This window comes from Marasmius oreades, chromosome 5, assembly GCF_018924745.1.
Source record: "Marasmius oreades isolate 03SP1 chromosome 5, whole genome shotgun sequence".
NCBI lineage: Eukaryota > Fungi > Basidiomycota > Agaricomycetes > Agaricales > Marasmiaceae > Marasmius > Marasmius oreades.
Window position 1 is genome coordinate 152,538 of NC_057327.1, and position 24,541 is coordinate 177,078.

Sequence of the window (24,541 nt, forward strand, 5' to 3'; positions counted from 1 at the left end):
CACCCAAACACGTCGCTATGATCAGCTCTTCTCTTAGGTTTCCAGATATCTTGTGGACTGTAGAGTGACCTCAATTACACTTTTACCCCTCGTCCAATTCAGCCACTCTTAACCTGAGAAACAAACCCGCCAGTAAAGTACTTCTTAAATTTGTTGAACAATAGCATTGATTCTCTGGTACCCAACTCTGGCTGGGAAATTTATTATTTTCGACGTGCGAAGGGGGGGACAAAAACATATCCTTAGCCACAAGCTACGCGGGCCTGACCGGGAATTGAACCCGGGACCTCCTCGATAGTATTAGGCGTTCATGTCAACTAACCCTAACAAGGAATCATACTACTAGACCATCAGGCCACATCAACTGTTCCCTACCTTGTCATCCTTGTACGTCCGCAGTGGAACGTCAGCCTGCCGACGTACAGCTATTGAACGCGAACCGTACGAATCTTCCCATTTCTCAGCCCCAGTTAAAAACTGCGGAATATAAGCTTGAAGCTATAGACCGATGATGTCCATTTCCAACCGTTGTAGCAACCGTCCTAGTACCTACACAGGGCTTCCAGTTACGGGGAAAACCTCAAGATCAAGATCAACATTAGGCGAAGAGAGGTACGAGCTCGGACGTACCTCCTGGTACCTAGAGTAATGACGCCATCGTCATCATAGGCCATGACCACAGGCAGAACTCGGATTTCCCATGCTTCTCGTCCACATCGTTGTATCCCGATGGAAACAAAAGGCTATCGAAAAAGCTTCAGCACTTGAGGAGGGAATAATTCGGGGAAAAGCAGGTACGTACCCCCAGGGAACCATATACCATATACCATGGAACTCAGAACCGTATAGGATCCCCCTGTAAATCCTCCTGAGCATAGATTTCACCCTCCACCACATCACCTCCGTTCTCGTGGGGTGTCAAGGAAGAAGCAGGTTTTGGGAGTGTTCGAATGCTCGATGTCGTCACCGTCCATGTACCAGGACAGGACCAGAACGGGCATTTTTAATGAAGTGTTCCGGCCAGGAAAGGTGAAATGGAATAGCTATCGAGCGAAGGGAGGCGAGCGTCCTTTTCTTTTGTATGGCATGATGAGAAGGGGAGAGGGTAAGGGACGCGTCTGCCGTTCGGTATTGCCGTAGTTCGGGGGGCATTGTGAGCAAGGGAAAGTCCAGCACTCGAAGAAGAGGGAAGATCCGAAGATGAGGGGGTGCTTGTGCGTTCTTGAGCGTAAGAGCGAGGACCGTATAAGCAAACACGGCGGCCTCTCAAAATTTTATCTTCATGGCGCAGCTTGTTATAGAGGCACCGCTTTCGTCTCTTCGGTGTCCACGCTGTCCGTTGATGTGTCAAGGTTTAGCGATAGAGGAATAGGCAACTTCGGAGCGAGTTGCGTACCTTGGTGTATGTGAATCCAACATTCCCAAATCTGCCCTCTCATTCTCAAAAGTTCAAAGAGCCAAAATTTCGGAACGTTCACATCTCGCAAGAAAGAGTCATTCAACTGCTAAGATGTTAGTACGGTATCAGAAGGCAGCTTACAGATATACACGTACCTCCCGCACAGACACAAAAGCGCAACTTCATTCGTTCAACATCGACCTTGAGGCGCTAGAACACAGACTGAATGAGAAGAAGGTAATAGAGAATGAGAGAAATCGACCCACAGAATCGATGGCGAACACCAATGTAGCGCTGCCAATCGCCTTCTCCCAGGATTACAGTTCGTTGACCAGGGAACGAGAGACCTGCACAGCGGTCCAGGAAGCGAAAAAAGGAGCGCCAGAACAGTCGTTTTTGACGAGCCTCCACGTGCTCCGACCAGGAAAGAGAGATGAAATGACCATGGAATGAGGGAAGACTAGCGTCCTTCAAGGTAGTATGGCATGATGAGAGGTAGGATAAGGAACACGACTGCCCTCCGTTATCGTCATGGTTCGGAGCGCAGCGTTCGCCTCAGCTTTAAGAGCTATTCACCAGCGTCCAATGCGAGGATGAGGTGTACTTGAGCGTTCTTGAGCTTGAGTCTATGGCGGTATTTTCATAGGAGGTATCGTTTTCATCTGTTTTCTGCTGTTGTATCCAGATGAAAGGCTGTTTGGTGATGGGACAAGGATTTAATGTTTAACGCTGGACCGGAAAGGAGAGTTCAAAGCGAGTTGCGTACCTGGGATGTAACTGACTCGCTCCTCTTCCAAAATCCAACAGTCCAAATATGCCTCTTGCGACACATCAATCCATCGATGCCAAGAGTTCAAAGGTCCGATTGGATTTCAAAAGCTCCATGAACAGGACTCGTTTTGTGAGCCCGTCAACTGGCAAGACATGAGAACGGTGTTAGAAAGCTGCTTGCAAATATGCATACCTCCTGCACACACGTCTACAAAACATTTCGTGTATCTTACTTCTGTCGCGACGTTTTTTCCCCGAGTTCTCTGAGTCTGTAACCGATTTCTGGGTAGCAGAGGCAAGTGAAGAACGTTGCGTGAAGGCGAAGGCGTTGCACGAACAGAGTGGAGAACAGATTTCGGCGCCGGGAAACAAGTAAATTTTCTCACGACTTTCTGTCCGTCTCCTCGATGTCCACTGTGTACACTGTTTGCTCTTCTTCCCTGACTTTCGATTTCTGCTCTACCCAAGTACACGACAGTAATCATTTGAATAACTGGGACGAGTTCTCAAAAGATAAAACTTGATGAATCGTCGACACAGATCTCAAGATGCACCCATTTGGTGCAAGTACGCAACTACCATTGTCTTACTAGTCTGATTTTTTCTTGCCCTGGATGGCCCTCTGACTCCTCTTCATCTTGGACTTGTGGCTGTGTCTTGAGTCACCTTCCAATACAAATTGTTCAGCTTTGGCTCAATAGCCATTTCCACTTCTGGCTACTATGGCAAGAGGAATCAAGCAGCTTTGGCCTGAAGCCGTCTGTCGGCGATTATGAACTTTCCACTTATAGACCTGGTCTGTCCACTGGCATACCATGACTTGCCATGTATGGATGACAGTCAGATATGCCCCAGCCACAATCTGCGGTCGTATAAAAGGATCCTCGACGTCTGCTGCTTTAATTTCCTTTCCTCAAAACACTCAATACCCTTTGCAACCGTCATTAATAATAATCAAATAATCACAATGGACCCATTCAACCCCAACAACGTACCTGCTCACAAATACCACAAGAACCAACCGGACACTCAGAGAGTTGTCCCTCAGTCATCTACATCGGTGATCACTTACGTGCGTGTTTCTCTTCTCATCGAGTCGTATCTACTGCAACTCGAACCTCCCAGGATCACACTTTCTATTACCACCTAGCTACAGAGGAGAGGAATCGACGAACCGAGGTGACTTTTCCGAAACGTCACCATGTATTGACACCAACTCATCGCTTGTGTCTAATCTAGAACCTTGCAAGACGAGGATTCCCCTGTCCTTCTCAATCCGATGAGCTCACGCGCCGTCTGAGCGATATTCAAATCGATCAGGATCCAGAGGCTCCTGATAACCGTGTAAGCAATCCCAAACAGTACCTTTGGTTTTCTCGACCTCTGAAACTTGATTATCTCTTCCTAGCAGGCGCACTCCTATCAGATCAGGCCAGTAGCTCCTGATAACCGCGTAAGTAATTCTAAAACAGTACCTTTGGTTTTCCCGACCTCTGAAACTTGATTACCTCTTCCTAGCAGGCGCAACTCTATCAGAACAGGCCAGTGGCTCCTGATAACCGCGTAAGTAATTCTAAAACAGTACCTTTGGTTTTCCCGACCTCTGAAACTTGATTACCTCTTCCTAGCAGGCGCAACCCTATCAGAACAGGCCAGTGGTTCCTGACAACCGCGTAAGCAATTCCAAAAAAGTACCTTTGGTGTTCTCGACCTCTGAAACTTGATTATCTCCTCCCAGCAGGCGCAACCCTATCAGAACAGGCCAGAAGGCATCCGTGGAGAAAATGGGAAAGTCGCCAACGTGCGACAACCTCCGCAGTCTTCCTATCCCTACCCCCGTGTTGGTTCAAACCAAACTTCACCAACGGCTAAACGTACCGTTACTCTTGCCACACATGCGCCCGGTGCGCCTCGATACCATCCTCAGCCGCCACCACACCCGACACAGATGCCGGTTCATCATTCTTCTGAACAACGTCCGTATACTCCTTCCCGAGAACCACGAACCACCGCTCCTTCAAACCCATATCCCCCTGTCACCAAGCATACGAGTACCCGTACCCTCGATGCTCCTCCACCAGCACCACGAACCACCGTTCCTTCATACCCATATCCACCGATCACCCAGACTACCAGTAGTACCCGTACTCACGATGTTCCTCCACGAGCACCACAAACTACTGCCTCTTCGAACCCACATCCACACGTCGCCCAAAGTGCCAGTAGTACCCGTCCTCACGATGCTCCTCCACGAGCACCACAAACTACTACCCCTTCGAAGCCATACCCACCCATCGCTCAAAGTACCAGTAGCCGTAACCTCGATGCTCCTCCACGAGCACCACAAACCACTGCCCCATACCCACCCGTCGCCCAAAGTACCAGTAGTCGTAACCTCGATGCTCCTCCACGAGCACCACAAACCACTGCCCCATACCCACCCGTCGCCCAAAGTACCAGTAGTCGTAACCTCGATGCTCCTCCACGAGCACCACAAGCTACTGCCTCTTCGAACTCATACCCACCCGCTACCCAAAGTACCAGTAATGCCGTGGCCTCCTCATCTTCCTCAACCTCCGCAACTCTACCTCGTAGAAAAACGCGCGACCCAGGCAGTAGTCACATCCCTCCCCCAAAACTATACGCCTCCGTGGACAACACCATGTTCGGCCATCATTTCCCCATCACCTATATCATCAACGAACCCGGCCACTCGGATTCATCTTCATTTTGTAGAAAGGGAAAAGACTATTGTTGTGTTTCTGCCCCAGCGACGAGGCACCTTCTCACGGGATCTGTGAGTTTTTCAAAATATATATCTTCTTTCCCCCTTCTACTTCAACTAAATAAAAATTAATCGATGTCCCGATCAACAGGGTAAACATATATTAGGCAAAGCCCTCAACGCAAATTCAGCACTTACCGAAGTATTCACCACCACCGTCCCAACTGGATCCACTATCCTCCCTTTTGACGCCGGTCGCAACAATACACAAAGGAAAGGAGTCGGACCTCTCGGCATCTCAATCTTACACATCCTCAAACTCAAACCCAACTTGACACCAATGACGATGGGTCCCCATCCGTTCGACCGAAAGATAGTGAGGACTACGGATATACAGGTTATACTTGAGGTGAGACCCACAGTTTCAGTTTATCGCTTTTACCATCTTTAACTCCGCTCTCCGTAGATCCCAGGATGCCCCGAAACCGAAGAAGTCATGATCCCACTCGCGTGCGACCACGGAGTTTTGTCATTAGACGGGTTATTGTACAACATCGCATACTACCTCCAAGCCTTCCTAGTGGTTCGTCGAAAACCCTACCCTCCCCTCTTCCGTTCCACCTAATTAATAATGACCCTTTTTTCCCTTCTTTTTTTAGCGTCCAGGCTATCGCCGCATCCACAACTTCCTAAGTATCAAAAGCCCTTCTCACTTTTGGATCAAATCCCTCTTCCAAGCTCCCGGAGTCCCCTATTATGGGCCTTGGAAGGTTGAAATTGGGGTAACGTTTGATCGGAGTAGTAAGTCCAAGTGGGCGGCTTCAGAGGATTTTGATGAGGATTAAGATCCAAATTCGAGGGTAGTATCGGTCGGACTCGAGTAGAGGTTTGTATGGAACTCGGTTACTTTTCTTTCTTTTCTGATGGCGCTGGATCGTCGGGTCTCCTCTTCGAGCTCTCTCTCTTTCTCTCTTGGCTGCAATCTCGGTATCCCGATAGCACTCTATTCATTCCTTTCTTTTCCTTTTTTCATCTTCCGGTTTTATTCCTTCACCGCTTGACGCGGATCATCTACACATTCCCTTTAATATTTCCTCTCTCCTTTCTCTTATCTACTCTCCAGCTGTGCTGGGCGAGGCTCCACGCTCCCTAGTACCATTTCTTCCTCATAATAATCATAATCTACTCCGTCTTTACTTCTTTCTTCCATCGTTGCATTTCTTTCTTTTCCTTCAAGTCCCTCATAATAATCATAATATCGATCTACCACCATCCAGCCTCCTAATCCTTTGTATTTATATCACCGAGCCATCTCTGTATCTTTGTTCTATCTTGCTTTTTATTACCCGCCTGTACTTACTACTTAGTCATAAACTCCCAATCCTCACTCGATGCTCCCGTCCCAAATACATCACAGTACATCTTCCTTACTAAGTAGCAGTGGGAACAGTAATTGAGAAAGAACGAACGAACGGGCTCATCCCTTCACACATATATAAATATTTCATGACATCTCCCCCACTCGGACGTACGCCGAGATTGCGCTCAGGTTGTGTTGGTAGCTCCGGCAGTTCCGAATTCTGGGACCACGCCGTGTAATTTATCTATCTATCTATCTATCTGGAAGCAAAATAGAGCTGTCGGAAACGCGAAATGAGTTTTTGAACGACCCGACTGCATATCCACGACGCTCACCTTTTCGCGTTTTCCATCGGTTGGGTTCCTGCCAGCTTAGGAACAATGGAGGACGTGACTAACGTGGACAGAGGTCACCGCCTGCCGCCGGCACTTCTCCCCCTCGGAGCCGGTGCATCACGTTCTCAGAAAGTTGGTTGTGACTCACTGGTTTTGCGTTTTCGTTTTTCATGGTCATACGGGGTTTATACCTCGTAAATGGGCTCTATCGCGAACAAGTAATGTAGTCGAATTATTCTCTGAATAGTCGCGTGTTTCGCTAATGTTGACTGCTTTCTGGGGTTCAAATAACTCGTTGTAGGACCAGGAGAAAAATCACAACTCGTCCGATTTCTTCGAAACCTATGAAGTGTGTGCTAAAAGTTTTTCTTTCGTTATGTTGCCCACACACACATTTGAATCCTTAGCAATAACGTTTCACGCTTCAAATCCAAGATCACGGTGATCCCTTCGTTGCACTACGTTTGGTTTGTACTGGGCAAGTCCGTGCCCCACCTCTATACCGGGTATTGGGATATTGACATCGCCTACTTTAGACTCAGGAATACAGCAAACGACCAGGAAGACCCGTTCGCAAAGGATGACAATGGCTTTTCCAGAAAAAAGAAGAAAATTGACTTGGCACAGTTGGCAAATCTATTCACAAAACCTACATTACAAAGCTGGTTCGTCATGAAAGGTTAAGTCGTTCCCGTCTCTTTCATATTCCAGGTACGCGCTGTGAATGCGCTTTTATGCTCAATAAATTTTTCGTTTGACAGCCGGAACGAAAATTCGAAAGCAACGCTGTCGCTGAATGTTCTAGAAGGCACCTGAGTAATCGAACTCAAGGAGAATAGTTGAATATGACGCCGTTTGAACTCTAGCACGGGTACATGGCTTCACAACGCCTGCAACCCTGCGAAGTATCCACCAGCCACTTGCGTCACTGCAATGGAGTTTCACAACGAAATTTTAATACCGGACTGACATTTCCTGGGATTTCCTCCTGCTCAACACAAAAGGCGTCAAGCTGCGTTCCCATGAATTTCATCCTGTCATGAACAGCGGCATTTTGGGGTTCTCCCAACTAGCAAGGTGAGCATGCACAGTCTATTGTAACCCCAGACACCAGCCACTGAAGAAAACGTATAAAAGGCTCCCCAAATCGAACACCTTTTCCTCACTCGAACACTCAAAAATCGTCTGTTCAAGTACTAGTTCTCTTTTTCCAACATGCTCTTCAACAAAGTCTTCGCCGTCTCTGCACTCACTACTCTTGCTGCCGCCACAGCCCTCGAGCGCCGCGGTGAAGAGCCTAATGAACAATGCCCAGGCCTCCAATGCTGCCAACAGGTTGGGTCCGCGACCGACCCCTCTATCATTGCCCAAGCTACCAGCCTCGGTGTCGTTTCTGTCTTGGCGGGCCTCCTCGCCACCGTCGAAGTTGGCCTCAACTGCAGCCCCATTACCGTTATCGGTGGTGGCAACGGTGCATGGTTAGTTCACGGGTTGCCTCTTCTTCCACTAATAGAACATAGGAACTAATGATGCCTTGTTTCTTTCTCCTAGCTCCGGAGGCACCAAAGTTATTTGCAATGACAACACCCACGGTACATGATCCTCTGCCCCTTGATATATCCAGTTGAGGATTTCTTGAACTGACTGTTCTCTCTTTCTATCTTTAGGCACTCTCATCAGCGTCGGATGCGTCCCTGTTACCATCTAAACATCGCTCGGATGAGAAACGAAGGATTTTCGATTGGATATCCTGATTTGGATGTAGTACTTGTCGTCGAATTAGTCTCAAGTTTGAGTATTGGTAGTTGATTTAGTAGTGAAATATCAGATTGTTGTTGGTGTAAACCCCTGTTCGAGCGATGGAACCGTTTGATTATCCTTGAACATCAATGAGTTGCTCAATGGCTCCGATAGATTTTTTTTGATTCTTCACTTTATGGCAAATCCATCCATAATCAACCAGGTTGCTTTTCGTACGCGCTGCAGATAAATAGATAGATATATTACTCGGTATGGTCCCACATGGGAACCATCGGCACTACCATACTACCCTAGAGCGAGCTCACCCCTCCAATGGCGAGACTTACAGAATGATTCAGGCCATGACCTTGTAAGTTTTCGTCGGTCGTGTCGCAGCGCCCCGCGCCACCCGCGCGTTGTGGGTACTTTGAACCTCCAACGCGGTCCAGGCGCACAACCAAGCCGCCTTCGTTCCGACCACCAAGGTGAGTTTCAAATCAGGGAAATACGTCCGGACCAGCCTCTCGTTGTATAACGCGCGCTCTAATACTTCTTTCAAAGTCGTCTGGACTCAAAAGTCGAATTCACGCCGCACGGTCACCAGTTGGGCGAGGTAACTAGACTAGGCGGGTGGGTTGAGCTATTCAAATATTCAAGGGTTCCAACTGGCAATCGGTAACATGCAGCAGGCCGCCGCCTTTGCGTCGGTGAGCGAAAAAGGAAGCAGTGACAGCTCCTCTCTCACGATCTCTTCGGGCCCTGCCGCTGGACCTGAGGCCGAGGTGCCGTGATGCATTGATCATTGAAATTTTGATAGACGGCAACCGCTTTGCCCGTGCTCGATATCTCCATATCATACCCCTCCGTCTTGAATCTAACTAGCGATTTAAGTTCTAAGGGTAGCATTGCAGCTTCAATTGGAAAAAAAAATGAGCTCTCAAAGGAAACTTGTTGAATCGTCGAATAGAAACCTATCAGGAGTCAAGATGGGGCCACTGTGCGCACTGACCAGGCGCCGGAGTCAGTGCGGCTACCCATTGTCCACTATCATCATTGGTTCTGGATACAATCGGTCTTGTACCATTGTCTACGTCCTCGTGGCTATGGCCGTGGCCTGATTCATATCCTGACCCGCTTTGGCTTGGAGACTCGATTTGGGCTCGAGTCGTGGCATGAGTCGCTTTGGCTTGAAACAGTCTCTGTCTAGGTTGGGGCAAAGTGTGGCCTGTAGCTACCTACTTTCCTTTTATGGATGTGGTCTATGCATCGGGATATCAGTACATACATACATCGTAATTAATACATTGACAACAGTCCCGAGACATTCCACCTGCCACAATCTTCGTCGTATAAAAGGAACTCGAAAATTGCCAAGTTTCTTTCCTTCAACCTCACTCTCACTCAAAACGGTCTCCCAGGGAGAAAGTGGGCATACAGGTCGGTGGGTTGGAGTGCCTTGCGGTCGGCCGGTCAAGCTTCAAGGTCAGTTTCAGTTCGCCACTCTCCAGCCGACCTTCCTTCTTACGAAGATCCTATCAGCCCCAATGTACCCGCTCACAAATACACCGTAAGGACACCCAGAATTGGAAGCTCAGTCCTTTGTGATGACGGTGACTCCTGTATGTGCTTTATCTCTTGTCGAATTGTCTATACCACAACTCACGTCCTTGATTCTAGATCAAGTTGCGCACAAGAGGGAACGACGGGCCGCCTACCACCCAGTGAAAACCACCACGCCACAACTCCATCACGTTCAGTAATCGTTATCTCAAAGAAAGCCACGATTTCGATTTTCTTTTCTTGGTAAGACTATGTTCAATTTATTAAATGAGTATCCAGCTCAGAGAGGAGGGCAAACCTCTGTGCATCCTCTGAGGAACTTGAGTCACGGTTCTGGTTCTCGTGAACATGCTCGGGGCGGCCGTTTTTGGTGGTGGTGACAACGCCCGGCCCGAACATGTTCTCGAGCCCGAAACTGTGACTCAAAATCTCTCGGAGAGGATGGACAGAAGTTTCCCCACCTCTCCGAGTTTGATACTTGTTTATTGCATTGAGCATATTCATTCCAAAGGAAAATCCTCGTAAAATCTGGCTTTCTTTGATATTATGATTATTCAGCCAGCTATCTTTTATCTGCTGTTTAATACAGCATAACCCCGCATGTCACTCATCACTCCCGAGCTTTCTTTCCTGGCCCGCAAAAACAACCAGTGTGAGGTCGTGATCTCAAAGTAAGCCATGATTTTCTTCAGACTAAGTTCAATATCTAAATGACCCAACGCAGTTCATAGTTCATTCATTACGTCCTCCACTATTAGATTAATCTTATTTGATATCAATATCAATTCCTAAAATTCTACTGTAGCCACATTTTGGGATAACAGAGAGCCTTAATTCTCTTGCACCGCGTCGTAGGAAAACGTATATATCGATTTTCAGACAATGTTCCTTCCTCGTATGCGATTGTGATATATTCAGTTTTCCGGTCTCGTTACCTTTACCGCCGGCGTAGACGGTAGTCTTGCGTTTGATAGTGATGGACGAATTGAAGCGGTATGTATAGTGGCTGCCGTTGGTAACGGATATGAGGACGCCACCCGGTTGAGAGAAGACTTGGAGGGCGACTTTGGTTGCTTTCCAATGTATTTTTTTGCTTTCACCTTCGGTCTTGGTTAACCTGAAAGGGTAGGGTAGTCGTCAGTAACGAGGGAAAGGAAGGAAGGAGGGTAACAACTCATGTTAGCGACAGCACACATACTAGCGATCGTAACATATTCCGTCCTTCGTCTCCTTCGAGCTTTTCAGCCTCGTTTTCCTTCCTGCCTCGAAGGCGGAGAACAGTTGGAGGGCATCCAAGCCGCTTTGATTACCATCAGTGTACCCGTTTGTCCGAAAAGGTATCCGTGGCGTTGAGCTTCCGAGCGATAACGTTTGGTTCGACCTTCGCCAGGTCCCCGCTAACATGGTGGTAGTCAAGGATGGCGCAGAGGGGTTCGATGGCGCAGATGGCGAGAGCGATGGCGTCAATAGCTACTTCGGTATCGACTTTGAACTGGGGGATAGCGGGTTAGAAACACGTGAGACGAAACATAGGAACCCACCTTTGCTACAACAAACACAATGATTGCGTGGCTGAGAGTACGGAGAAGAACATGAGCTTGCATTAATGCATGGGAAGGGAAAGGAGTCAAGGCGTACATGATCACGATTACGAACAAAGGGTATACCCCAATTTATTCAATCTACAAAAGGCGAAGTCTGTAGGATATCCAGAGAAGACTCGAGTTGTAAGGATAACTCACTTGCTTTGTAACGATGTACCACTCCGAAGCCCAAAGTAGTTTACGATGGTCTCATGGAACCTCTTGGCTAACGATACCTTCTTTGCCTGATTTGCGCTTCTTCTCTTATTCTGAAACACGCGAGTGATTCCACCAACGTGAGTTCCCATGCCATTTGCCCTCCCTTCACAATGCTCGTGGAAGCGAATACCGTGTTCGTTCCATCTCTAACTCGGAGTGGGAGGGTGTCACGAAAGGCGATAACATTGCTTTGATGAATCGAAGCGTCTTCGACACAGGTAACGCTCCACGGGTCAAAAAAGATGTTCATGTTCCGTCGTCATCAATCTCGAAGGTCTGTGATGGTCTGTCGGTACGATTGATGATAAAATATCTTCCGGCACGAGGAAACGTGCTGTGGCGATAGGTGAGAATAGGGATCGTAGAGAGTCCATGGTTTTTTCCGGCTCTGTATTCTTGGATGAAACTGGTTGCAAATCTAAGACAACAATCACCGTGATGACACTACCCTCTACCAAGTCTTGTACACCGTACTAGGATAGAGGGATGGCTGCACCGAAGACGAGGATGAGAACTTGACTATTTGACGGATAAAGCGGAGACCGAGCCCTCGTTCGTTCGTGAGTAAACTTTCACCATGACTGTTAAAGGAGGAGTAAGAAAAAAGAAAGTCGAGAGTAGAGAAGAAAGAGTTGTTACACTCATTTCTCTGGTCCTTCTTCAAATATCCCATCCTCTACGTTTGTTTGCAGCTTTTTGACGACTTGTTCAGATTCGAGAACGTAGTGAGTCTACGTTGCCTGTTGAATTTTTTGAGGAACAGGATGGGTCGACGAACGCGTATAGACAAACTTGGAACACAAAAAAAAAGTGGCATAGCAAAACAGTCATCTGACCGTGGAGCCTCCGGCCCGGTCAAACGGGCTGGTAGGCAGTTCACATCACCTGACACTTACGCCTTGCTTCTTACCGTCGAGCTTCTGCCACATCGAACGCATCCGTTACTTTCGTCGGTCCGATGTACGTAAGCCATGCGGCTCACCTTGATTCATGAATGTTAATCAGTTGACGGGAAGCTCTTGCGTCAGGGAAACATTCTACAAGTTGGTCGGTGTGGTCACACGACTGAAGGGAATTCAATTTCTTGCGACACGCGGTCGACTTTCTAATGACACTATCTTCCAAAGACCTTCACACGTCAACCTAGAGTTGTCCAGCGGGTTAGTACTGTCATAGCGAGACCTGCTATAATTACATCTCATTGAATCACCGTGACCGTCCTGAACAGCCATGTCCTCAGATGCGAGCCCTCGCACACAAATTGAGGCCCTTCTAAGCCTCATATCCTCGTCAACACAAGCAGCCATGTCAGAGTATGAGAAGACCGGTCATGGCATTCCTACCCCCAACTCCTCGAAATCTCATCCGTTGGACAATGAAGCTGGTGCCCTTGCATTAAGAAGGGCCATACGGACACTCGAAGCTGCCTGCGAACGGTTATGCACTACTCTCGCTCAGCCAATGCACACACTACACAATGTAGGACTTCTGTTCTAAAGTGGTTTTGTTGAATTTCAACTCACTTATGTTGTCCCCCAGCGCGCCATGCCATACGAGGCACCCTGCCTCAAAGTTGTCGTTGAGGAAGGGATAGCTGATATTCTTGAATCCACAGCTTCAAATAACGCCAAGGGAATGCACATTGACGATATTGCTACTAAGACGAAGAATAAAGTTGACCCGGAAAAGCTCAACCAGATGATGCTCCTTCTATCGACTAGAGGGTGTTTCCAGGAAGGTTTTTGGTTTTTTTTCTTTTCGTTCTCAATCCTTGAGAAATAAATATGCGCAATAGTGTCGAAGGACGTTTATGCAAACAACCGCATGTCACTCCAACTCCTATCATCCAATCCAATGTCTTCGACCGTCGCGCTCTATTCGGGAGAGATCCTCCAGGGCGCCTCCATGCTACCTGAGGCGCTAGTTCATCCCGAATATGCGTCCAGCAGGGCAGTCAACAGAAGCAGTTTTTCGTATCTGATCAGAAACGAGATGGAGAATGCTTCGTATTTCGATTGGGTCCAGTCAAATGTAAGATTTCTCGATATGAACCCTAAAATTTTACTGACCCTGCACATCTAGCCACATTCAATAAAGGTACTGGCAAAATTTTTGTCTTTTCTTCGAAACATTATCTCATCGGTTATAGCGCTTTCAACTAGCCATGAAGGGATTGAGTAGTTCTGTCGGCTCTTCAGATGCTGTCGTCCAAGGTGCATTGTCCCTATCGCCTCTCCATTCCGTCAGCTATTTACGGATCAAACCATCAGTTTATCCTTGGAAAGAGTTGTTGAAGTCATCTCTCGCTTCTGGGAAACACTCCTTAACATTTTGTGACGTTGGCTCGGGACCTGGTGCTATCGCACTCCAACTCTCCAAATCTCACAACAAGAAGTTCAAAGTTGTTCTTCAGGACTTGCCTGAACCACTTGAGCACGCGAAGACGGTAATATGTCTCCGATGTTTATATTCTTACTCACGCTAAACCTTTGGAAAGATCTGGTCGGTCGAGCACCCGGGCGGGGATGTACAGTTTGTTCCTGTGGATTTTTTGAAAGAATCACCGGTACCAGGGCAAGATGTGTATTTCGTGAGTTCACTATCAGACTCTCCCTGACCTCGAATTCTGAAAAATCGTTACTTCATCCACATTTGGGCCATGACCAGTTGGGCTACATCATCCACGACTGGCCAGACTCAGATGCAGTTACGATTCTGAAGAACATTGCGAGTGTGATGAATAGTTCAAGCCGGCTACTACTTCGTACGTTCATTTCTCGCCTCCGAAGCCATACCTTCACAGGCTATTAGTATATGGCTTGACCTAATCCGATCTCCCGTAGATGATTACGTCCTTCAACATCTCTATCGTGATCAGAGCTCTACTGAATCTAACGTTGAAATGGTGAAAGCTTCGATCAACTCTCTAGCGTACCGTACCGGATGCTAATCACCACTCCGGCTCATCATAGGCCCCGGAACCACTCCTCCCGAACTACGGTTCTGGCAATGTCCGAGCCTACAACCACAGCATCGTACGTGGGCCCAACTATTTCCTTACATATCTTTCCAATTCATTCCTTAAAAATTCCATCGCACTAGACTATGCTTGCTCTGTTCAACAGTCGTGAGAGAACTCGCGATGACTTCGTAGCGCTCGGGTAAGGAGATTTTTATTTTCCTTGTCCATAACGATCTGGCCTTCACTGAGCGGTCTACATAGGCGACAATCTGGTCTAATACTGGTGAAGATATGGCCATTATCAGAAACTTGTCTGGTCGAGTTCAGGTTAGCTTCCCCGAGATTAGCCGCCTTGTAACGCCAACTTGAAATCACGATCCGAACATGTAATATTACAGTGAACGTTCCAAAAATAAGATCTTGCCCGGAAGTTTCATCCATCCAGAAGTTGTCCAGGGTCCGATCCTACGCATCCCAAATACATATATGAATCGTATGATTCAAATTCATACTACACAAAAAAAAGAAAAAATAAAGTTTTCTCCAATCCTGCTGATCATTGCCCAGTCAACGTAATGACCCCAACACTAAACGCCTGAGCCTGATAACTAAACGTCTTCCCCGTCGTAATCGTCGAATTCCTAGGAGTAACAGCGCTAGGCGTATCGGGGGTGTTACTCGCTGTAGATGCACCCGTTAAAAGCTGGAGCGTTCCCGTGCTCGAGACAGTGTTGAACGGGAGGGAGAAGGTGAGAGTTTGGGTAGATGAGCCGGCGTTTGCTACCTGAATTTTTTGCAAGTGAGGGGTACAAGTTAGTTTTGAAGTAAGACTCCGTAACACGGGGAATGATCTTGCCTTGATAATGATTCCGTTGGTTCCACTACGTGCGACGCTCCAGTGAAGTGAACCATTCCGAGATGGAAGAGTACTCGGGAGGTAGGAATCTCCTCGGTTTTGAGCGAAGAGCTGGATGGAGGGGGAGTGGGGGTGGGGGGTAGTCGATATGAGTAATGTAGGTCGGAGTGAGGTAGGGGTAAGTTTAAGTCCGAACCTTTTGAACGTAGAAACTTGTCGATCGATAGACGTTCGCCGAGCTGGAGGTTCAACGATAAATGAGCTTTTCTGTCATGTTTCTTAAGGGAAAAGAACTCACTCGAAGCTGACGAGATTCGGAGTCTTCGCGGGAGAAGAGAAAGGCGAAGAAGTTAACAGAAGTTCTCAACAAACAAGAATGGAAAAAGCCAGATAACCTACCCACTGCGAATTCGCGACATGCTGTTTGAGGAGGGAAAAGAAGTTAAAACACACGAACGTAAAACCCCCTGAATAAAAACTACGCACGTTCAACAAAGGCGCATAAGAAGCCGCAAACACAATATCACTGTTCCCTGATTTTCACCCCCAACAACGGCGTGGTAAGCTATACTCGGAGCAGAATAGCTGAAATACGAACTTTCCAACCCCGTCATAAAACAAGCTTCTCCAGAGGAGCCTGACCGAGAGCAAAGCGTAAGAAAAGGACCCTCAAGGGAAAAGACGCCAGGCTCTGGTTGGCTGCCGGCCACACTCACTAGCCATCGTGGGGAAAACGAGTCGCCCATCTGCAGGAGTTCCGAAGATATCCCCTGCATTAGTTGAAATGGCAGCATATTCTCCCTGTAAAAAAATCAATTTTAGCAGAGCGCCTAATAGTTTATGACAAGCGAACGCATACGTGCCTCGAAGTAATGTGTACCGTCGCGCTATCGCAGAAGGTAAACGATTTAGAGCGGTTCTCGCAATGATAGAGTTCTCCAAACACACCACAAAGCTGTCATAGAAAAATGCATTTTGGAAGAACCAAGCTGTAAAGTAGATGCGGAACAACGGTCAGTGGGATCGCTTTGTCATGAGGAAACATAAACATGCTGGGCGTTTGGTACACATGAACATCGTACTCCGCCGGCTTTGGGGTAAGAGCCGGGTCACCGACGTTTGTCGTAGCCAGGAATTCTGGTTAGGGAAACCAATGATTGTATAAGACCGCGACGTCGGTTTAACGAGATGCATTGAACGCTTACTGATATTCGGGAATTGAGTTTGAAGAGCTTGAACGATAGCGCTCCACCGGCCTTGGTAGCTGTCGTGATTGAAAGGAAGGGAACCGGATTATTAGCAGTAGCCACGTCGAGATGGCAAGCATAGCGTACGTAGACGCAGCAAAAAAATCCTGGAAACAAAAGCGCCGGTTAGTAAGTCGATTGGAAAATATCCGAGTGTTGAAAGCTTAATCTTACCTCGTTCCCAACTTCGACGTGGTTCAATTTGAAAGGTGCCGGATGGCCAAGGCTCGATCGCAGTGCCGCTAGATAGTTGAGAATCGAAGAAAAAATGATTAGACGGGAGCGAGGGCCATCTTCGAGGACCGTACCTGGTGCACTCCTAGTAGGATCTCCAATGACGAAGTTGATCTAAATCCGGGAAAACAAAACGTTCAGCTTCAGTGAGGAACCGGAATTCAAGCATGTCCTCCGAAACAAACCTGATCAGCTGCTTGCTGAATAAACGGCCCCAACTGGTTAGGTGCGACACTCGTTCCTCCCAAAGCAAATCCTAAAAATTTCCGCCCGTCAAAAGCTTAGTAAACAGTGTAGCCTCCGAACACCCAGAGACTTACCAGACCAGATAGCCATGATGGCCTCCATACCCACATCTTCGCACCATTGGAGATATTCGAACAATCCCAGGCCACTAGCCACGAAAGATGAGGGTTAGAGGTAAGCAGAATGTGTATTTAGATCTCACTCTGTGTTGATATAGCCCCAATCGCCCACCCGGCCTGTTAAAGAAGAATTAAAATAAACCAGAGCTAAACGATGAAGCAGAGCTTATGAGTGTACCTGGACGATTTTCGAGAGGTCCGACTGTATTGTTCCATTGCCATCTCTGAGCGACGGTTTGTCCCTTTTGTGATCGACACATTTCCGGATTAGCTGTCTGTATCGTGAGTAGTACTAATAAAATACCTCCTGTAAAGAAAAAAATGAGCGTAAATTGTCTAGAGGTAATGATGTTCGGACACACAACGTTGTTTCCTCCAGGGAATCGAAAGAATTTGGGACCCATCTCTTGAAGAGCCTGAAGAAGAGGGAAGTAGGAGTGTTACCAAGAGTGTTTTGACTACAGAGTAAAACCAACACACTTCAGCAACATCCTCCCTCAAGCCATTCGGTCGATTTTTAAACGTCGGAGGGAAGAGCGAAAACAACGCGAAACGTATGGTCCGACCACTCGCAGCCGCACCATCAACCGTAACAACAAATTTGTTATTTGTATCACTAGCCGACCTGCTTGGAGTCAACACCACACTCTGGCGCGCAAACCTAGTCTGGCTACCAGAGAGAGCGACGGTAGAGCTGGCGAGGACTTGACCGCTGCTGCTTTGCAAGCTGACCGTGGCGGTGAGGCTGCCAGAAAATGCAGTCGTGAAACGGTAGTTGAAGGAAGCAGCGTATCTGGTACCCGCGGTGACTTTGATACCTATTTTAATGAGAAACAGAAGAGCGAAGCGCGTTTAATTATGTTTATGTCAAGGACAGAACGGAAATCGTTGCCCACCGAAATAACCAGAATTACTGACACCAACAGCTCCAGTTCTTCCGGTCGGTACGACTACGTTGAGGGAATTTGGAATGGCGCTAGAGAGCGGGGTGGTATCTGCAACAACGGATATCTGTGCACCATTTACAGCGCTCCACGCATTGAGAGCTCCCGAAGATCCTGAATTGTTCAACGTTCAAAAGCTTGTTGGCGCCCTCGAAGACGCAAAAGCTACGAACCAGGCTGGACTTGTTGGAAAGCTCGATTTTGAAGAACTGTAATTTCGATGAATAAATGAGATTGAGCGAATCAAGAGAGGCCATGCTCCAACGCACGTTCCGCGTATAATCCGCCATCTCCACTCTAAGAAGTGGGGTTCCCGTTAATGTATAAGGTTTCAACATGTCCAAAGATGCTCACATGCTAAATACGTCACCCATAAGCAGTGTGAATGAAAATAGAAGTCGTGTTGTACTCACGCTGATGTCCTGAGTCCGACGAAAGAAGAACGTCCAGGGATAAATTTCGTGTTTACGAGTAAAGCACAGGGAAAGAAGACCCACCTCGAACATTTGTCCCCCTAGTAATTGTCGTGTTAGCCCTTCAGAAACCAGAACGGAGAGAAGAAACCTCAGCGCGACTCACATAGCGTCGTTGGTATCGCATGGCTAGCGGTAGCACTTACACTTACTGTTGTTTGGGCAACGACAGCCCCGAGATGACCCAAAGCAAGAAATGCGAGAGATAGTAACATGTTTTGGAGAATCTCAAGCTCTCAACCGGGCCCCTGGCCGTTTTTAAACGAAAATGGTCACCGTGTGACCTCGGAAAAACCCCGTAGCCACGGGAAGGAACGAAAGACCATAAGAGGTGAGTAGTTAAACTCGAAGGCACGAATATGGCCCCCTTCAGGAATTTCCAGTTTCTTAGTTCGGGTTTCGTCCAGCGGAATACCGAACCGAAACTACGACTGAAGCTCTGCGCATTTTGAGAGGATTCCAGCCAGGATTTTGGAGAACACGCTATTATTACACCAGGTCAATTTGAACCAGTGAAAGTAGTAATTGAGTTTAATTGCTCACAATTCAGGTCCCATGCTGGCTGACCTCCATAACCGCTGACCTCAGGAACCGTGGGGGACGAATTGAACCATCAGGAAGAACTTGTCACGCACGACTCGACGCGCAGTAATTTGCGAAGACGAGTATTGTTTGGAGGAATACTGTCCGGTCGCCGCTAGTATCATGAGACGACTTGGGCTTCGAGATGATGGAGGACAGGAAAGGAAGCCGGCCCGTAAGCAAACTCGCGCGTTTGAACGGAAAGCGGAAACTTCCGAGCCGTACTATTCATTCCTGACATCAAGTGATTTTTGGTTCTCATTTAGCATGGAGGACTTGGGAGTAAACGTAGCCTACATCAGTGATCAAAGCCATCAATAGCTTTCCTTTGTCCTCATCAACGCACACAACTCTCAAATTCGACTTCTTTTTTCCACCTCTTCCTACGGCGTAATTCGCAGTTCAAAGTCCAACCAAGCAAGATTCCATGCCAATTTCCGTGGATCAAGATTATATAAATGGAGAGCTTCCATCATCAACCTAGGGAGAATGGTCACTTAGAAGGCCTTCATAAGACTGTGGATCTCACTATTGGACTCGTCAGAATCATTGCCCGCCACTTTTGTTCACAATCATCTTCTGTCCTGTACAGTGTTTTAACAAACCTCGGAATCGTTCCATCATCTCTATCGTCGACACTGTCCTGTCAGGATCGCCCGATTCCCCTCTCTCAATATGTCTGCCATCTTCCTCTTGCGCAAATGGTACAATATCATCCAACAAGTTCGCCATCCTCTGTGCCTCTCCAGAGTATATCTCCTGTCCTCGATGCGAGAGCTTCATCAGATCATATAACCCCCGAATCCCAGCCGCATCCAGCTCCGGAGGGCATTTGGCCTGGTTTTGGATGAGCGTAAAATGGTAATTTCGATCCAACACTTCATCTTCCGTAGCATATCCATCCTTAACCCATTCCTTCGGATCCAGCCCCATTTCCGTCAACCTATGCACCAAATCAATCCCCGTCTGTTCTCGAACCCAACTTTCAGCGATACGCAAAGCGCCTTGAATTATCGAATGTGCTCGTGCCCGGATTTGACGTTCGTCACCCTCCAGTTCGCCGGGTTCAACAAGGCTGCCTTCGCCTTCGGATGGAACTAATCTGATTCTCGCGTTCAAGAAGAACAGTTTGACGTTTGTTGTGGGAGTTGTGCGGAGGAAGTGTAAATAATGGATACAAGCACGAAGAATATCCCCTTTCATGCGATGGAAAGAAGAGGGTTGATACGTCCGGATTTCGAATGGTTTTGGGTTTGGAATGCGGATGCGAAGTGGACCGTTGGCGAGTGTGAGAGTGTTCATGTCTGTTTTGTGGATGTTGTTCAGAGGCGGGCGGTCAGCGCTTCAGCTACGGCGAGTGGATGTTGTGATAGCATGGGCTTATGCGGTGTTGAAGGGTAAAGGGGGTTTTTGCGTGCAACGTTCTCAAAAGCTTCCCCCCCGCGAGTGAACGATTTTGGATTTCTCTGAATTGCCGCGTGGTCATTAACATTATTCGGAAGAGGAAATTACGTGGTGAATCTGACACAAATGGAATACTTCAGCTTGAGTATTCCAGGCGAGATAAAGATAAGGAAAATACATGGAATCTCACCCGGATTTGGTCCACAAAGCCTGCAGTGCATCCTGCCAGACGATGGACTGCAAATCAAACTTGAGGATCTGTGCCCATCTAGAGTTGGAATACACGTCCAGTTATGGATAGCAGCTGTTTTGATCTTAAGGACTCCCAAAGATTTCTTGATGTACCACATCCGAGTCACGAGCTGCCATTGTCAGGGTCGGGAGCTGCGGTTCGAATTTCGTGGGGTGCATGAAAGTACGAGCTCGAAAGTGCTTGGTCATTAAAAAAATATTTCGGCGCCGAATCGTGCGAAACCTTGGTCACTTTTTTTCCTTCCCCCCACCTGTATACTACCAGAATCCCTCTCTCACATAACGTCTATCCATATATTACTTTTCCCGTTGCAAAACTCTCACAAAAGCCATCGGATTGAGAAAGTGTTGAAGATGTTCTTAGAATTGTTGAACCTGCCATGCAGAGATTAAGGAAGATTTGCGTGGTGTGTCTTCTTTTTGCGCTCCCTAGATGCACACTGACAACTCTTTTGTATGATTATGTAGCTCGTTCTTAAGTCTACGAGAGAGCGAAGAGGCAGATAAAAAACCAGAAGATGGTCGCAACGAGAATATCGATGCTTCAGGCTTCAAGCTCCAAGCTTCAAAGCCCTTCTACACTTTTAACAGCATCATCAGGCATCTCAGGTATCTGGTATGAACCCATCCCTTCACCTGCCAATCTGTCACAGCTAATGTTCATTTCCATTCCGTACATTTCGTAGATCTTTTCTTTGGGCGATTACTATGGTCTACTTCGCGAATGTAAATCTCGCTATAGTAGCCTATCACGACGGAGGGGTGGAAACCACTTCGGCGCCGTGGCACGCGAGCGTCGCTTCCAAAGGCTTGGATGAACTGGCATAGGATCGAAGTAAGGTCTCTTCATTCCTTACTTCTTTTTTGCCAAGTCGAGTCTTGTTATATACTTCTCCTGGCAGGAACCGTTTCTCCAGGACGAAAATGTCGAAAGCGATGTGGAGCATCTTGGGCCTGTCGAATTCGGAGGCTACGCGCCTTTTTTCCCGCTCAAACGAAAAACTATAGTTTTTCGATTTCGAAGCTACTGCGTTCAAATCCGGATGACGCGTGAAGTAAACGAACAGCACTCCATGAACTGGCTGGACGTCGGTTCAGTAACACTTTAACGATAGCCCCACACCTCGCGTTAAGCATGAAATCCGGTATACTATTACTCACTAATTCTCCTTCTGCACTTATTGACCACTCTTTTACTCTCAGATTATCGCTCGTCTCTTATTGCGAGCACCTTCGTCCGGCATTTGGTACTACCGCGGTTAAATCCAACTGAGGGCAAAGAGAGGTTATCTGGGAGGTTGAGGCTACAAGTGCTTGCGGTACACAACATTTTCTCAGGTTCTCATGTTCCTCGAATCTTTGAAGCTCACACTTTCGTTGAATAGGCTTTTCCAGGAATGCCTGGGAAATTTTCCAAGTTCCTATACTGTGAAGTACGATGAACATGAGAGGCCCGTAACGTTCGCCGATACCTATACCGCCATCGTTCTGTATTTATCATACTTGAGTAGAAGATGGCGGCGAGGATATCATATTTCCTTGGAGTTGTTCTCAGTCGGTAGCCTTACAAGGGGAAATAATCATGGGTTGTTTCACTTCCTGTCGACCGATGTATGCATGGACAAGTGTTACGCAAACTGTTCCGGATATTGCGAAACGAACTTGAAGATCGTACCATAAAGCCTTGCAATTGCTTGAAGGTGATCTCTCGTCTGTTGAAGCAAACCGCCTGCCGGGGACAGAACGGGACAGAGGGTGATTTGCGGGGCCTAACGCATTATGCACCCACTGGCAACTGGCAACCGTCGAAGTATGCCGAACTTTCATCGGGTTTCTATGTTTAGAAAAGTCTACTTTCGGTTTGACGAGCGTGGCGCGTAGGAATATAAAAACGAGCGAACGCAAAAACCAAAACCTCAAACATTTGACATTCCATCTCCTACATACGTCCCAGCAAACATTAAAATGAACTCCTTCGTTACCTCAATCTTCGCTCCTAATAATCCCATTACAACAACTGTATCAATATCATCCTCTATCACCACAAGCACCACCATCGCAAAACCTACCACCACGGTTGCGGCCACTGATATTGTCAGACCGGACTCGGAACCAGTCGATCATGCAATTAAGTCGATGTATTTGAACGGGTTGGTGTATTAAGAGCCGAAGGGTTGTGAGAGAACAGGTAAGTATAGGTGCGTTCTGTATCACCTTATTACGCGGTTAATACTGCTTAAAACGTAGCAAAATTCCATCTCCGGGAAAGGGTCTGCCGCAACGCAGTTTGCCATCTGGTCATTAGTAGAACGTCATCCTAGACAGCTTTAGATACATCCAGAACCAGCACTGGTTTGCAGGGTTTAATTAAGAGTCTCTATAGATTTCCGGAGAATTCAGGTGGAAATAGTAGCATAGAAAAGTTCTGAACTCATTTCGCAAAGCGTTACAACGTACGTGTTGTAGTTGCACCACCACGCCAGCACATGAACTCCGAAACCAACGACCGACAGGACAATACAAGCCTATTTCAACGCCGTTGACCCATCCTTACCGGGTAACAACGGTAACAACGGTACTAACAATGATAACGCTGGCGCGGATATGCCTGTAACGTTTAGACAGGACAGACCCCTGGGGCTATGTCTATCTGAAGGTTGAACATTGAACGTTAAAGCATGATTCAATGACTTAACGATTGAATGAGCTTAAAGTTACCACGTGGGATCTGCCTCGAGCGTTCAGGCAGCCTGTCTTCGGGTAACATCTGGGTTGACTGAAGGCCATACATTTCGTGAATCATGATATTGAAATGTTACGACGATCAAACGCAGAATTGAATGAGGCCCGCGCGAAACTATAAACGTCAAAGGCATCAAAAGTCGAGCATATCCAGAGTTGGCTCGAGAACAAGATATTTGGGAAATTTCCAGCTGGAGCAGCAAAGGGGGTTCCTGGAGATAACTTGAAGGAGGGTCAGCAAGACGTTTAATCAAGTAAAAGAACAAGACATACCTCCGTAAAGCTCCAATAGAAAGCTGGATTCGTCCCTTCATACCAGTATCCCTCCCGATCAGCTGAGGTAGCGTCACCCAACTTGACGGTGGCGGAATCGTGCGGGAGTACGGGAGAGAGAGGTTCAGAGTTCTGGAGTCGAAGATGACGAGTTTTTGACCATCATGATCTTTCGTTTGCCCCACTGTGCCAGCACAACGTCAGCTCTTCTCCCCTTGTTGCCTCTTGACAGGAAACGGTGTTTTGGCCCCTTTTTGTGAATATAAGCCGACTTCGGACTGAGTAGACTGGAAGCCGACTGGAATCTATTATGAGTAAACAATGAAGTAGGTAGTAAATACGTACCCAAGCAACGGTTTTGCCTTTGCGAATGTTACCTCCTGCTTCAGAACATCCACAAGGCCCAGCCACTCTTCGCGACGTAGCTGGGCACCTTTGACTGCTCTCTTTTTACCACCAGGGATTTGCTGTGGACCATTGTGAGCTCGGCGTGCACCAACCTTGAGCCTAAGATA

At 47.5% G+C, this 24,541-nt stretch overlaps 6 protein-coding genes and 1 non-coding gene across 8 annotated transcripts; 3 read left to right on the plus strand and 4 right to left on the minus strand.

Annotated features, from left to right (window-relative positions):
• Positions 1-259: 259 nt before the first annotated feature.
• On the minus strand, positions 260-357 carry E1B28_008139. The gene has a single exon. It is a non-coding gene; the product is annotated as a tRNA-Pro (tRNA).
• Positions 358-2,611: 2,254 nt separating this feature from the next.
• E1B28_008140 (uncharacterized protein) lies at positions 2,612-6,312 on the plus strand. 2 transcript variants are annotated; one of them, XM_043152925.1, is made up of 10 exons: positions 2,995-3,242; positions 3,296-3,349; positions 3,410-3,514; positions 3,579-3,623; positions 3,689-3,733; positions 3,799-3,843; positions 3,909-4,967; positions 5,047-5,304; positions 5,362-5,478; positions 5,555-6,312. In XM_043152925.1, the coding sequence occupies exons 1-10, from the start codon at positions 3,000-3,002 to the stop codon at positions 5,738-5,740; spliced, it is 2,157 nt and encodes a 718-aa protein (XP_043008208.1). In that variant the 5' UTR covers positions 2,995-2,999; the 3' UTR covers positions 5,741-6,312. The 2 variants fall into 2 exon arrangements, with proteins under 2 accessions (XP_043008209.1, XP_043008208.1); XM_043152926.1 differs by having other exon boundaries at positions 2,612-3,242; positions 5,362-6,312.
• A 1,317-nt stretch (positions 6,313-7,629) lies between these two features.
• On the plus strand, positions 7,630-8,344 carry E1B28_008141 (uncharacterized protein; the record flags this gene model as incomplete). Its single annotated transcript, XM_043152927.1, has 4 exons — positions 7,630-7,667; positions 7,728-8,068; positions 8,142-8,182; positions 8,258-8,344. 4 exons carry the CDS (start codon positions 7,630-7,632, stop codon positions 8,342-8,344), a joined length of 507 nt encoding a protein of 168 aa, XP_043008210.1.
• Positions 8,345-11,202: 2,858 nt separating this feature from the next.
• Positions 11,203-11,494, minus strand: E1B28_008142 (uncharacterized protein; the record flags this gene model as incomplete). Its single annotated transcript, XM_043152928.1, has 2 exons — positions 11,203-11,382; positions 11,432-11,494. The coding sequence occupies 2 exons, from the start codon at positions 11,492-11,494 to the stop codon at positions 11,203-11,205; spliced, it is 243 nt and encodes an 80-aa protein (XP_043008211.1).
• Positions 11,495-12,591: 1,097 nt separating this feature from the next.
• On the plus strand, positions 12,592-15,123 carry E1B28_008143 (uncharacterized protein). The gene is made up of 14 exons (XM_043152929.1): positions 12,592-12,652; positions 12,721-12,852; positions 12,921-13,171; positions 13,232-13,430; positions 13,488-13,723; positions 13,775-13,789; positions 13,842-13,905; positions 13,963-14,138; positions 14,190-14,282; positions 14,360-14,456; positions 14,536-14,597; positions 14,665-14,727; positions 14,795-14,853; positions 14,916-15,123. Exons 3-14 carry the CDS (start codon positions 12,923-12,925, stop codon positions 15,010-15,012), a joined length of 1,410 nt encoding a protein of 469 aa, XP_043008212.1. The 5' UTR covers positions 12,592-12,652; positions 12,721-12,852; positions 12,921-12,922; the 3' UTR covers positions 15,013-15,123.
• Positions 15,124-15,210: 87 nt separating this feature from the next.
• Positions 15,211-18,988, minus strand: E1B28_008144 (uncharacterized protein; the record flags this gene model as incomplete). The annotated part of the gene is made up of 22 exons (XM_043152930.1): positions 15,211-15,621; positions 15,707-15,749; positions 15,809-15,831; positions 15,910-15,930; positions 15,997-16,043; positions 16,109-16,147; positions 16,227-16,499; positions 16,716-16,774; positions 16,845-16,864; positions 16,932-16,999; positions 17,066-17,105; positions 17,177-17,247; positions 17,312-17,385; positions 17,440-17,473; positions 17,535-17,772; positions 17,837-18,174; positions 18,253-18,414; positions 18,474-18,509; positions 18,570-18,597; positions 18,714-18,722; positions 18,798-18,814; positions 18,880-18,988. The coding sequence occupies 22 exons, from the start codon at positions 18,986-18,988 to the stop codon at positions 15,211-15,213; spliced, it is 2,160 nt and encodes a 719-aa protein (XP_043008213.1).
• A 913-nt stretch (positions 18,989-19,901) lies between these two features.
• E1B28_008145 (uncharacterized protein) lies at positions 19,902-20,657 on the minus strand (the record flags this gene model as incomplete). Its single annotated transcript, XM_043152931.1, has 1 exon — positions 19,902-20,657. The coding sequence occupies one exon, from the start codon at positions 20,655-20,657 to the stop codon at positions 19,902-19,904; it is 756 nt and encodes a 251-aa protein (XP_043008214.1).
• Positions 20,658-24,541: the final 3,884 nt, after the last annotated feature.